At 59.2% G+C, this 13397-nt stretch overlaps 1 protein-coding gene across 9 annotated transcripts in view; it reads right to left on the bottom strand.

The window, feature by feature from the left end:
• Positions 1–362: 362 nt before the first annotated feature.
• The window catches only part of RALGDS (ral guanine nucleotide dissociation stimulator), a 30033-nt gene continuing 16998 nt past the window's right edge, over positions 363–13397 (bottom strand). For 3 of the 9 annotated variants that reach the window (XM_088793569.1, XM_074331269.2, XM_074331264.2), the window contains exons 2-18: positions 13187–13297; positions 12084–12277; positions 11280–11336; positions 10255–10448; positions 9613–10025; positions 8633–8848; positions 8215–8318; positions 7662–7746; positions 7122–7190; positions 6604–6690; positions 6087–6119; positions 5641–5762; positions 5354–5449; positions 4831–5032; positions 4403–4642; positions 3111–3225; positions 363–1428 (exon numbers count right to left, since the gene is read on the bottom strand). In XM_088793569.1, coding sequence (XP_088649695.1) covers positions 1253–1428; positions 3111–3225; positions 4403–4642; positions 4831–5032; positions 5354–5449; positions 5641–5762; positions 6087–6119; positions 6604–6690; positions 7122–7190; positions 7662–7746; positions 8215–8318; positions 8633–8848; positions 9613–10025; positions 10255–10448; positions 11280–11336; positions 12084–12277; positions 13187–13297 — 2514 coding nt within the window. In that variant the 3' untranslated portion in view covers positions 363–1252. Of the gene's footprint in view, positions 1429–3110; positions 3226–4402; positions 4643–4830; positions 5033–5353; positions 5450–5640; positions 5763–6086; positions 6120–6603; positions 6691–7121; positions 7191–7661; positions 7747–8214; positions 8319–8632; positions 8849–9612; positions 10026–10254; positions 10449–11279; positions 11376–12083; positions 12278–13186; positions 13298–13397 lie in introns of all 9 variants that reach the window. The other 6 variants (XM_074331271.2, XM_074331265.2, XM_074331262.2 and 3 more) reach the window with 2 other exon arrangements.

Raw genomic sequence — 13397 nt, 5'->3', positions numbered from 1 at the left:
TTGTTTCCATGGAGAGCTGACCCCTGGAGCTTCTTACTCCACCATCTTGTCACAAATGTTATTTTTAAAGACACCCAAATTGCAGAGGTGGTTGCTAAGTCCTGTGAAAGCACCTCCAAGCTCTAATACCAGGGGTTCTGAGGAGCCGTCACAGCTCACTACCCAGCTGAATGACACCCAGGTCAACATCTGCTCTGTAAAAGGGGGACTTGTGTGTTTCCATACAGAACCAGAGAGGGGTAGCTGGCCCTTCTCGCTTCTCCTGAAGAAAATACACTGATAACCCTGACAGATTTCTTATTTGTACACAGAATGTGAGAGTCAGCACAGGAAATGAAAGAACAAAACCACAATTCCCAGGCTATAGTAGAAACAGGGTTTTAATATAATATTCAAGTCTAGCATTTGCTATTTACAACAAATAAATATTGCCCCTCCCCAACTGGTAAACATTTTTTGTTTTTGCCTTTTATACAAATATTCACTCCCCCTCCCCCAAGTCCTCCTTTCCCACTAACCCCGTCTCGTGTGGTCTCGTGTGGCCAGGATGCAGTGGTGAATGGCACTTGCTGTGTCATGAGATTTGACATTGATGGGACTTGGCTGAGACCATCCTCACCCACCGGGTGAAGCGTGAGGTCCATGAAGATGGTCTCTCTCTCCTCTCCCGAAGGAGGGCTGGGGTGGGGATGGGCGAGACTCGCTCACTCTCCGTTGGCCCTGATGATGGAATCTTTGGTGCAGCCTGAGGAAGGCTAGAGTGGTGGGAGGAGGGGCCGGGACCCTCCTGAAGGGCACGGCCGGTGTCTGAGGGCACGAGGAGAGAACTGCAGTGGTCAGACCCAGTGGATGAGTGGATGCCCTGGGGTGCCCATGGGCACAAGTGGCAGTGACCCACCCCTGGAAGGTATAAGGGACGTGCACAGAAGGCAGTGCCTGGTGGCATGCAGGGCTCCACACCCACTGGCAGCGCTCCTTGGCAAAGTCAGCTAGTCCTCTGGTTCCAGAGAGCAGAAGGCACCTAAGGCAGCGAGTGGTCCACAGGAGGCCAGGTCAGCCTACGACCAGCAGGCGTCAATCCCGGCAGCAGGAGAAGTTCAGGGTGAAACTGCAGTCTGGGGCAGCCTGGGCTCACAGGTTGGGCAGAAGGTGCCCGCCTGGCCCGGGCCACTGTAGTCTGCAAGTGCTTAGTTGCCCGGCCAGCCCGACCCTGGAAAGGGCAGTCCTGTGGCTGGCTAGCACCAAGGACCAGCTAGAAGATGCCCTTGGCAATCTTAAGTCCCTTCTGCTTCATGCGGGGGAGGGTTGAGCTGGCTCCATGCCTGACCTTTGCCCCCTTGGTGAAGGTCCGTTTCTTTAGGACAAAGTCATAGTTGGCAGTAGAGTTCATGGCGTAGAACACGTTGGCGTTATCAGGGATCTTCAGCTCTGGTGGGGGAGGGGGAGAGGGACGCTCAGTGGGCCATGGGGGCCCCACAGGACACTCCACCACTTGAGAGCCCCCATGATGGCAGGCCTGAGCCAGAGCCCTGAGACCCCCCCAACCCAATCCCAAGACGACCGAGGTCCCCAATTAATGACACTGGTCCAAGGGCAGACTCTGCTGAGGTCCCGATGACACCTAACTCTCGTTTAAAAAGGATTCTGACCCCAAGAGTCCCACCTCAGTGTGGAGTTGGCAAAGGGTCATCCGTCCTGCCCCTGGCGTCCCCCTCCCACCGCTACCTTTGCTGATCAGGACCGCAAGCTCCAGTAGGTTTTCTAGAGCCTGACCACCTCTCCGGAATGCTGCCCTACTCAGGACAAGGGCTCCGGGGCCCAGAGAAGGGCAGGCCTCCAGGCCGCCTGGGCCCAGGCGCCCCGCAGGTCCTTACTTTGGCTCCTGCTTTCCACTTGTCTGCTCCGGCCTTGAGCCCGCGGTGCCCCACTGCCGGGCAGGAATGTATGCCCCTGCGTCCACTGCGCGGCTCTTACTCTAGGTCCTTAACCTATCTGGGCCTCAGTCTTCCTTTCCTGTATGGGGGCGGCCCTACCTATCCTGCCCACTCCACCAAAATGGTGCCAGAAGGTGAGAGAGGATTTAGAACACAATTTCTAGGGATCGTGGCATCATCACTAATTGTCTGGCCTCACGGCGGGGTGTGGGCAAGCAGCTCGTGGAAAAGGAAATAGTCATGACAATATTTAGTTAACCTTAGGGCACGCTCACATGCTGTACATATAAACTCACTGGCCACTCTCTCTCCATCGTGGGAACACGGGCACAGAGGACCTAAGGAACGTGCCCAGGCCTCTGAGCTCCGGCTACCCGGCCCCGACTCTGCTAAAAAGACCCCTTTTCCCAGTGTTTACAATACTGCGATGACCCCTAGTAGCCTCTGCTGTGGGCTGGATGTTGGCGTCCTCCCAAATTCAGGGTGAAATTCTAACCCCTCAAGGTGATAGGATTAGGAGGTGGGGCCTTTTGGGAGATGATGAGGCCCTGGGGGTGGATGGCACCCCTACAAAGAGGCCCCCGAGAGCTCCCGACCCGCTTTCCCTGAGAACACAAGCGGAAGTAGACAGTGTGACCTAGAAGCGGGCCCTCACCTGACCACGATGCACCCTGACCTTGGACTTTTAGCCTTCAGAACAGTGAGAAATAAATGTCTGTCATTTATAGGCCACTCAGTCTGTGTGTTTTGTTACAGCAGCCAGAACGGACTAATTCAGTGTCACATGAGTGTGGGTTTTAACCTATTTGCTGCTTCAGTCCACGGCAGTCATGATTCTTTCTACAGCACACGTCTCCCATCTTAGCTAGGAAATGCCCCTTTGAACGGCCGGTGGGATGGGCCAACCTGCTGCCTTGTCCCAGGAAAAAGCCTTTTTTCCTCACTCCTTAATGATGCCAGCATTGAACCAGATTCATGCCCAGGGAAAGGCATGTGGCAGGCCCAGCAGCCCGGGGTGGTGGTGAGGAGACAGTGGGGTGTCCAGGGCTGTCCAGAGGCTGGTCAGTGTGCGCACAGAGGCCGCGCCCACCCTGCTGCCCGTGATCTGGGATGTGGGGCTGGGCCTGGGCCCAGGGCTACGCCTCCCGCCACAGCCCAGCCCTGGCCCCAGCTTACTTCGCTCATCTGAAATAACCTGCACCAGCTCGTACTGTTCTGGCTCATCACCGTCCAGGTTGTGTTTGTCCATGGCTTTGCGGATGACAGCCGGAGCCTTGTCTTGGCTGGTCACCTGGATCACAGCAGGGGACAGGCCATGAGGGCAATGGTCCCAGAATAGCTCCCAGGGGCCCTCGGAGCTGCCTTGGCACTGCACACAGGGCTCACAGCCTCTAGTGGGGTGCTGGGTCTGTGGGGGTCTCACCACCTTCTCCTGCCTCCTGGGGACACCTCCGTGCAATGATGAGGGGCATTTCCCAATCATTCCTACCCCCTACTCTCCTATAAGCTTGCCAGCACCCCCCACACCACCTGGGGAAACCACCTGCCCCTGGGGGCTGCTTCCCTTGACCCTGCCGCATCCAGGACAACGGTATCGACGAGTCTGGGGGACACAGCCCTGGAGGCGAGAGCCACTGGGCACCCCAGGGCTGCCTATGTGCCAGGCCGGCACTGGATTGGAGGCTGCAGTGGTGGTCAGCAGAGGCCAACCCCGGCTGCCTCCACACTAAGGGCAGAAGCACAGGCAGGCCTCAGACACAGGGTCATACGGTGACTGTGTAACAGGACACCTGACCCAGGTGTGGAGTATGGCAGGGGTGGGGGGCGGCAAATGGCTCATCTGCAGCCCAAGTTCTGGAGCATGGGAAGGGCCCCTCCACACGCACAGCCTGTGGGCAAATCTTGCTGTTTTGATCTCAACCTTCAAATTATACTCAGTGTCTGACACCGGGGGCACCTCCACGGCGACCATTCCGGTGCAGCCAGTGTCCTCTGCCTGAATTGCAACAGCAGTGTCCAAACCTGCCTGCCTGCATCTCCCAGTACCAGCCCAGCCCCTCCGGAGAAGGTGACAGTCACAAGTCACTGCTGCCTCTCCTCTGCTCCATTGTCCAGGGACTCCCGGCTCCCTCTGACAAGATCCAGGCCCCCGACACGTCCCTGACCCCAACTATTCCCCCTGCCCCTTCACCTCGGGCCTACGTGCTGCTCCTCCAACCGCCAGGCACACCCCCTCTTCGGGACACTGCCCGGTGCTCCCCCCGCGGGCCCCTGATCAGTGTGGTCCTCCCTGGCTGTGATGTCACCAAGGCCTGCTGCCCTTGGCACTGGTCACCACCGAGCACTGGCTTGTTTATTTCTGTCCTTGCCAGCCCACCAGAAGGTGGCTCGAGGGCAGGATGGCCCATGGCATCCAGTATGTGCCTGCTGCCTGGCAGACGGAGGGGACCGCTGCCCGCCCGACTCACCAGGATGCTCTTGTACAAGTTGCCGTTGTCCACGTCCAGGCTGACCCGGATGATGCAGGAGTCGCCCACCTGCTGGTTGTAGAGCGGCAGCGACGCGCTGTAGCTGCTGACCCCCGAGACCGAGCGCTTGTGTGTGCGGGCGCTGGCCACAGGCGTGGTACAGGCTGAGGAGGACGAGGTGCTGGAGGCCGAGCTGACGCCGGACGTCTCTGGGGACCACGGGGAGGTTGACTCCCAGAACTGTGGGGATGGCTCGATCAGCAGATGCCCCAAGTCCTGCAGGGCTCCCGGGCTGGGGTCCAGCTCTGGGGGCTTCTAGGGGCTCTGTTCAGGAGCTGGGGCCTCCTGGCCGCTTTTATGCGTATGGAGTGGGGAACGGAGAATGAAGGGGCTGGGGGAGGGCTGTCAGAGAGAAGGGGGTCAGTCACCTTCTTTTCCTGGCCATCTGGGGACTCCGGGACAAAGCTCATGTTGATCTCCTCCACGTCGGAGCTGGACGAGCCGGCCGAGTGCACACTGAGCGCATCTGCGATGTCCCCGCTGCTGAGGTAGGGGCCACACCTGAGCTGGTCACAGGACTTGGAGTGGGAGCTGCCGCTGGTACTCAGCTCCGTGCTGGGGGCCTGGCGGCTGGACGAAGGGCTGGGTTACTTGGGGGAGGCCTCCCATGGCACACAGCCCACGCCCACCCTCCTGCACGCTGCTCCACGCACTGTGCCGAGTGCTCGGTCAATCAGCAATACCCCTTTGTCCCTGCCATGGGGGTGATCATTTAGCATTACCCCATTTCACAGAGGAGGAAACTGAGGCCGGGAGAGGTGAGACAACTTCCTGGTCACAGAGCTGGTCAGCAGAGGAGCAAGATCCCAGTGCCAGCCGTTGGCCTCCCCCAGCCCACGCTCAGCCGTCCTGAGTCCTGCGGAAGCCGTCCCCTGCCCACCGGGCACTCACTCGCTCCAGCGCTTGACGATGGCTGTGTTCTTCTTGGCCTTCAAGGTGTTGCTGGCCGACTCGGAGGGGGGTTCCAGCTCACACGACAGGTTGTAGCTACAGGACAGAGCGACAGCTGTGAGGCTCCTGGGAGCCACATTCGGGTCTCCCTCCTAGCGCCTCCCAGAGCCTGCCGTCTCACCAGGCGGCAGGTCGGATGGTGACCAAGAGCCCACACCACAGGCTCTCCAGAGCTGGCTCCAGGAACAGCCCACCTGTGATGTGCCCGAGTCCTGCCCCCGCCTCACCTCTCAGTCTCGCTGAGCCTCTCCATGGCCCGGAACCAGGCTCCAAAGTGCTGCTCCGGCTCGAGGCTGTAATTGTTGCAGGCTGACTGCAGCAGCTTGATCTGGGCGATCACTTCGAATTCCTGGGGCCACAGGGAAGGACAGGACATGGTGGCCTGGGTGGGGGTGCTGGGCGGGGCCTGGGTGGGACAGGGGCCAGTCTCTGGGTCCTCTCTCTTCCCTGCTCCGACCCAGGCCTCACCCGATTCTCAGAGCCGGCTTCAAACAGTCCCTCCCAGGAAGTTGTCCTTAATTCTGACCTCTGCCCCACCCTCTAGTGGGAGAGGTTTCCCCATCTGCATCCAACACTCCCCATAAATATAACAGGAAGGAGATGGGGCCAAGCGCGTTCTACCGGGGGGATCTCTGATTTCCATCCCCACCAAGTGAGGGCTGTGGCTGCTCACCTTCCTCCTCTTCTCGAAGTTGATTAATTTCCCCTGAAAGGCAGACAGACAACGTCCATCAGAAGGTATCCCCTTGCCCCATTACTAGCCATCACCGTTCAGGCTGCACTACCGAGAGCACACACCAGGGGGCAGGGCATGCACATCTGGAACTTGGGTGGGTCCTGGGCTCTGGGGCAGGGAAGGGCAGATGGAGAGACTGAGGCCTTGGGCAAGAAGGCCCAGCTTGGCCACCACGAGCCTCACCTTGGAGGGTCTGGCCTCTCTCTTGCCCATGGCCACTGCCTGAGGAAAGGGCTGTGTCCAGCTTGGCCAAACCCTCCTGCAGCTCTGAGCCCCACCAGCCAGACAGCAAGCTGTTTCCTCATTGGTAAGACAGGGAGGTACCCCGACACACAGGGGCTGGGGTCTCTCATGAGATGAGGCGTGCCCTGCTGAGAGCTCGGGCTCGGTGCTGGGCACTCTCCTCTCGGCGTCAGGAGCCCCGCCCTGCCCCCCCAGCCCCCGGCTCACTCACATACAGATAGTCCTTCATTGCGGTGTCCAGCATCACCAGGTCGGTGAGGAACGTGCCCAGATAGGGGATGGTGCCCTGGATGACGCCCTGTGACATTGTGGTGGGAGGTGGTAAGTGGGGCCCAAGCCTGCTCCCCTGAAAACCCCTCAGCCTTAGCCCTGAGCCCCCACCCCAGGCCTCCCACTTGGAGCAGCCTGGGGACCTCTAGGTACTAATCCTCCTCCTAGTGTCCATGAACCCCAAATTCTCTCAGGTCACCTTCCATGCCTGGTATTTGGCAAATCCCCAAGGTTCTATGGTCTCTGACCAACCCCCAACCCAAGTCTCCACCCCCACCCCTCCCAGCCCGGCTCTTCCAGGCTCTTACTCTGGTGGCTGTAATTAGTCCCCCCAAGCCACCCGCTGTCAGGGCACAGCCCTGAGGTCAGGTCTAACGGGCATGCCAGACACTATGGCAGCAGGAGGGAGGACTCGGGAGGGCAGCCCCCTTGCTTCTCCGTGAGCTCAGGCACACTCACCGTCTCCTTGGGTCGCTTTTGGGCTCTCTTGGGGTTCATCTCAAGGGTGGCAAACTTGGAGGTCCCCTCCTGCCAGGGTTAAGGATGGGGTCAGTGAGGCCTACCTCCCCTTGCCCTTTACCCCCACATGCACCCAGTTTTGTCTGGTCCTTTGGACCCACAGCTGGGCGGCCTCTGTCCCTGGACAGGTGAGTGTCCTCCTCTTGGAGGTGAGTGAAGACAGAAGGAGCGGCAGGGACCTGGCTTCGTGGAGACAGGCGGGGCTGGTTTGGAAAGGAAGGGATGCCCACGCCTGACTCCACCCACCCCCAGCCTGGAGGGAGCTGGAGTGCCAGGGAGAGGAACCAGCATGGAAACAGAGCTGCTAATCCTCCCAGCTCGCCCACCCCTCCTAGAAAAGCCCAGCTGTCCCCAGCCCTTCTCCTTCCTGGGGTCTCTGCCCAGGGACCAAACAGCGCCTTCTCTCCCCAAAGTCCAGACAAGACAGGCCTGGAATTTTTCAAAGAAACTTCCACTGAGAAACTCAGCCCCACCCCTTACCTTGATGAGCAGCTCTCTGCTCAGCGAGTAGTTGTTCTCATCCGAGAAAATCTCCGACAGCTTCTGAAAGATCCGGAAGCTGTCCCTAGGGGAGGAAGGAGAAATTGGGAATGGCGGGGAGAACTGTGATCACAAATCCATTTTAATTTAGAACCAAAGACCCAAATTGCAGGGGCAAGTGGTTTTCAAACAGGGCTCTGCTGGATCCTAAGGGCTCCGTGAGTCTGGGGAGGGGGGTGTCTCAGGTTGGCCACTGGGTCCCCATTCCCATCTCTACTGAGCAGCTCTGTTGTGACTAGTTTTGACTTCATGTGGATAAAGAGTTGTGTGGCTCTGAAGTAAACACATGAAAACCTCCAATGTGGCTATATCAGTACCTGACAGGACGGGAAACTGAGTCCTGAGGCAGAACTGCTGGCCTAAGGCCAATGAACACTTAGAGACCCAACCACCAACGGGCCCTGGCAGGGCTGGGGCTCACTAAGAGGGCAGGGCTCAGCCCCGTGGGAGGTCCCTGGTACACTGTGGAGCTGCTACAGAGAGTCCTGCGCACCTGGAAACTTCTTCCCACGTCTTCTTCAGTCGGTGGATCGAGTTGCTCTGGAGGGCGGAGAGGATGGCGTAGAGCGATGAGAAGTTCTTGAGGACCCGGCACTCCTGGTGAGAGGAGGGAACGGCTGTGAGGGGGGCGCCAGCGTCAGTCCGCCTCAGCTGCGACCTCCCCTCCTGGATAAGACAGATGCCTGGGGAGCCCTGAAGGGCACCCCTGGGCCCCTGTGGGAAGCAGTCCCGGGGAGGAGGCTCTGAGCCCCACCCAGGCAGGATCCTCAGGAGGAGGTGAGCACCCAGCAGTGGGAACTGCGGGCCCCGGAAACAGAAGGGCCGGGTGCCTGTAGGGGCTTAGACCACAGACCACAGCCCTGGGAGTGGGAAAAGGTGAAGAAGGGGTTCCCCGGCCCCCCAAAGCATACCCTGGCCACCTCGATCCAATGTTCCACCACCCTGGCCCTATCTCGGGCTGTCACACTCCGGTCTCCCAGGCAGGTGGTGATGACGCAGTTGGCCACTTTGTTGAACTGGGTGACAGTGGCACGCACGGTGGGGGCCAGGTGCTCCTTGCCCTTCTTGTCCCGTTGGGACCAGATGGAACCCAGGCAGTGGTAGGGCACCACTTTCTTGAACAGCTCCTGGGGAGCAAGGGACAGTCACCTGGCTCTGCCACACCCCAGCTCAGCATGCAGTCCCCACTCAGTCCCAAACGGGTCTGGGTCAGAACTGGGGTCAGGGAGCAGAGGACGTGGTTTGAGCCTTGTAGGGGGGTCTCTGTGAGCTTTGTTCCCTGCCTACTGGGGGTGCCCAGCACATGAGGGACCCAGGACAAAACACTGGCAGGAAAGAGAGTTTGGCATTTTCACCAGCCCACTTTCACTATCTCCGAGCATGAGAGTGGTCCCTATATGGGCATAGCAGGTGGCACCTTCAGCCCCCGTCACACCTGGCTGTCCCTATCCAGATGCACACCCATCGTGGGTGCTACAACCAGAGGCTTGGCCTGGTGTCTGCCATGGACTCTGGTACACATTAGGTACCCAGTAAGTGCTGAGGCTGGTAAGGCCTCCGGGGCAGATGGGAGGAGACCCATGCAGCCCTTTGCACCTCAAGGAACTTCCCTCCCCCACTAAATGGCCAGGCCCACCTCGCTTTCTAGTGTCCCACCTCATTTAATCCTCAGTCACTCTGTGCAGAGGGATGGGGTGGGAGGAGGTCCCATCTCCAGTTTGGAGAGGAGTTGAGATCTCAGGGTTCAGAAGCTTGCCCAGGTCACATGGCTTATAATGGAGCTGGGATGTGGGCCAGGACATTGGCTCTGGACCAAGGGACAGCAGGTCTGGGCAGCAGATGCCAGAGGAAGGTGCACCTCTCCCCCACCGTGCTGAGTTAAGCAGCTCACCGCATCCATCAGGGTAAACTGCTCTGCCACCAGGTCGGGGGGGAACGCCAAGAGGTGAGGCTTCTCCTCACTCAGCCCATTCTCTGCAGCCACAGGCGAAGGCCAGGAGGGCTCCGGTGCTGGAGCTGGCTTGAGCTCTAGAGTGTGCGACAGAGCCGACTCCAGCTCTGGAGTTGGTGTTGAAGCTGGTGCAGAGTCTAGCTCTAGCTCTGGTGCTGGAGCCGACTCTGGAGCTGGCACTGGCTCTGGAGCTGGCACTGGCACTGGCTCTGGAGCTGGCACTGGCACTGGCTCTGGGGCTGGCTCTGGCTCTAGTTCTAGAGCTGGCGCTGGACTGGGCACTACAGCTGGTGCTAGAGTTGGCTCTGGCTCTGGCGTTGTCTTTAGATCTGGAGCTGGAGCTGGTGATAGAGCTGCAAGAAGACAAAAGTTCAGCCACATACCTGCCTTTCCAAGACAAAACATTCTCATTCCACTGTCTTCTAGAGAAGTCTCAGCCCAGGACGTTTTCCATAAATGCAGTCCACCAGATGTTGGGCTGGGGTCAGTTTTTGCTCCTGGCCCAACGCCAGCCTCTGGGGGCTCCTCCCTGTGTGTCCCTGATCCCACCCCATAAGTCACCTGCCCCCCCATTCTCCTCACCTTCCAGCTCTGCTTCAGTGAGTTCTGTGTGCTCCAGCTGAGCCAGGAGGAGGTGGGCACGGCGCTCCAGATCGGAGCCGGGCATGTTGAGCTGCACATAGGCCACCAGCTGCTTGAGACAGGGAAAGTCTGGAGGCTGGCAGAAGTCCTCTGAGTACTGGTCCAGCCAGGTGCCCAGGATGGAGGAGATGGCACTGGGGGTAGGCAGGCAGACAGCAGAGTCAGAGGCCTGGCCTCTCCCTCCATGTGGCCCTCCCATGGCACCCCTGCGGGGGCTGGGCTCTGGGCCCATCCCTGCCCATCCAGAGGCCAGTGAGCCTGAGCCCATCCTCACTTGGCTGTCTAGGCAGGGGCTGGCAGTGTCTCCAGGAGACGGAGCCCCCCATCAATGGTGTGACGACCTCTCTTTACTTGGGGAAGCCTGACACACTCCTGCTATCTCCCAGCCCCTCCCCATTGGAACATAAGCTCTACAAGGGCACAACTGGCACACAGTAGGTGCTGCAGAAATGAGAGGAAGGAGAGAACACGCAGAGTATGTCCTCCTGCCAGCCTTCATAGGGCCCTTGTGGCACCTCACCCACAGCTCATGCACCATGTGTTGCCCTCTTCTCTGTGACCACACGTGGGTCTCGTCTTCCCTCTGACACTATTCTTGGGAACAGTGCAGCTTAGAGGACTGAGGTGGGGCCGATGTGTGAGTAGGTGGCTCCCACGTCTCCTGTCCTGGGTGCCCAGACTGGGGCGGGGCTGGGCAGGGCTGGGATGGGCTGTGGGGGGGACGGCTTCTCTCTAGGGCCGGCTCTTAGTCTCCAGCCTCCCCTCTGTTCCCTGGGGACCCGGAACCCCATCCACAGCTCTCTGACTCCTTTCCTCCTGCAGGAGAGGACCCCAGACCTCAGCCCTCCAGCGGGAATCACAAGATGTGTGGGAGCCAGGTTTCTGCGCCCCCGTGCCCACCTCAGCCCCCAAATGCCCCACCATGGAGAGAAGAGGGCCTCCCATCAGACCCAAAGTCCACTCACTTTTTCAGTTGGTCCTGGGGTCCGCCGTCCTGGGAATAAGGGAGGATGCATCCGTATCTAGAGGAGGCCGTGAGGGCGTCACATCTACCGTACCTGCTATGATGTCTGGTGTTATTGGCTGACTCCCTGACTAGAATGGAGGGCGTGAGGGCGTCGCATCTAAGGTCCCTGCTATGACGTCTGGTGGGACTGGCTGACCCAAGACTAGAATGGAGGCCGTGAGGGTGTCACATCTAAGGTCCCTACAATGATGTCTGGTGGGACTGATTGACCCCTGGGACAAAGGCCCGGAAGGGCGGGGATTTTTGTCTGCTTCTTGTCACTGAATTGTGCTAAATGCCGGAAAAGTGCCTGCACACAGGAGGGGCTTCATATACATTCATGGAATGAACGAACCCCAACCAGCACCTTACAGATATTGGCGTGGGCCTGGGGCCACTCAGCCAGCCCCCAGGGATCCGGCTATGCGTGCAGGGGCCCCAGACTGAATCTGGAACCTCCATTCAAATGGGAGGACAGTTTTACCCAAGGGCACAGGACAGGGAGGCTTGAGGCAGAGAGCAGCTGGGTGGGGGAGAGGAAAGGCCTAAGTAAGGGCCAGCACAGCCCTGGGCAGCCCTTCCCACAGGGCCAGGCCTAGGTCAGCACTTTCCCCAGAGTCCTGACTACTCTGGGAGGTTGGTCCTCTCAGCACCCGTTTTCTCACCAGCAAACTGAGGCTCGGAGGTGAAGTGACTCCCAAGACACACAGAGCGGGGGGGGGGGGGGGGGGGAGCCACAGTGCTGTGGGGGTGGGGTGATCACCTTTTGAACAGCAGGTCCAGGACCTGCTGGGTGGTGGTGAAGGTCCGGTAGGTGCACAGGAAGATGGTGACATAGGAGAGGTCACTGCTCTGGAAGGCAGGCACCAGGTGCTCCACCAGCTTCTCCAGCGTGCCTGCCTTCACGGTCCGCACCTTGCAGGTCTCATACAGGTTCAGGGCCGACTCATTTTCACACTGGGGTGGGACAAAGGAGGGACATGTGGTCAGTAGCAGCCGCTTGGACCCCCAGAAGGGTGGGGGGCTGGAGCGCAGACGAACTTGCAAGTGCTCAGTGACTTATGGGAAGAGATGGGACATGAATACTCCCAGCAGAAAAGGGTCCTCAGCTTTCAGAGCAGAATTTGAGGTGGAGGATGACGGAAAAATCCTAACACTTTCATGTTGTTTGTTGCTGAGTAATGACAGCACCTCCCCATATTAAGAGCATTAGCCCATGAGCTCCCCTGTAGACATGAGGAAACATGGGCTTATCCGGGCTGGACGGAGCCGTATGTTCAGACACATGGATGGTTCGGAGCAGCACGCACAAACAACCACAGCAAGAAATCTCATCAAGGTCCAGGGCACTGAAAGGATGGGTCACCGGCCTCCCTTCTGGAATGTCCTGCTTCCGAATCAGGCCCCAGCTCTGTCCTGGAGGGGTCACAGGGCTGTGCTCTGAGAGAGCAAATTATACAGAACTGTATTTAGTAGGCTGAGCCCCCGATCTTTTGGGGGTGAAAACAGCCCTCCCTCCCAAGCATAGTGACATAAGGCTTGGAGAAGGTGTGGAAGGATAGTCAGCCTGACAGCTCAGGGGACAGCTGGGGGCAATAGTTAAAACTGGGGCCAAATGCAAAAATAATCCTGAACATGAAGTGAAAATAGTATAAAAGTGTCCTTTCTGATGGCCACACAAATACATGAACAGTGACTCTGCACTTGACCAAGCCCAGGGCTGGACAGTGGTGGGGGAGCGGCCCAGATTCCTCTGGGAGCAGGACTGTGAGATCCACAGGCAGGACAGCCCTGGGAGGAAGCCCGGTGGCGTCGTCACCAGGGTGGGGTGACATCCGGCACGCAGGGCCTTCTGGGGGCACTCACCCCAAGCCAGCGCTGGCCCTTGTTGGTCCCGTGGTGCACCTGAACCTTGCGTAGGGAGATGGAGTAGATGACCCCGTTGAGCAGCTCCTCGCCAATCTCCTGCGTGGAGCTCTGCAAAGACAGCGCCCGGCCGCCGGGCAGGGTGTCAGGGACCCACCCGGCCGATGCTGCAGGGGGGTGCCACCCGTGAGCTCCGTTCCCCACATGAGGC

The sequence above is a fragment of the Rhinolophus sinicus genome, chromosome 16 (genome assembly GCF_057876585.1).
Source record: "Rhinolophus sinicus isolate RSI-liver-muscle chromosome 16, RSI-T2T, whole genome shotgun sequence".
Classification (NCBI taxonomy): Eukaryota; Metazoa; Chordata; class Mammalia; order Chiroptera; family Rhinolophidae; genus Rhinolophus; species Rhinolophus sinicus.
This window is presented reverse-complemented; position numbering and strand designations above follow the sequence as displayed.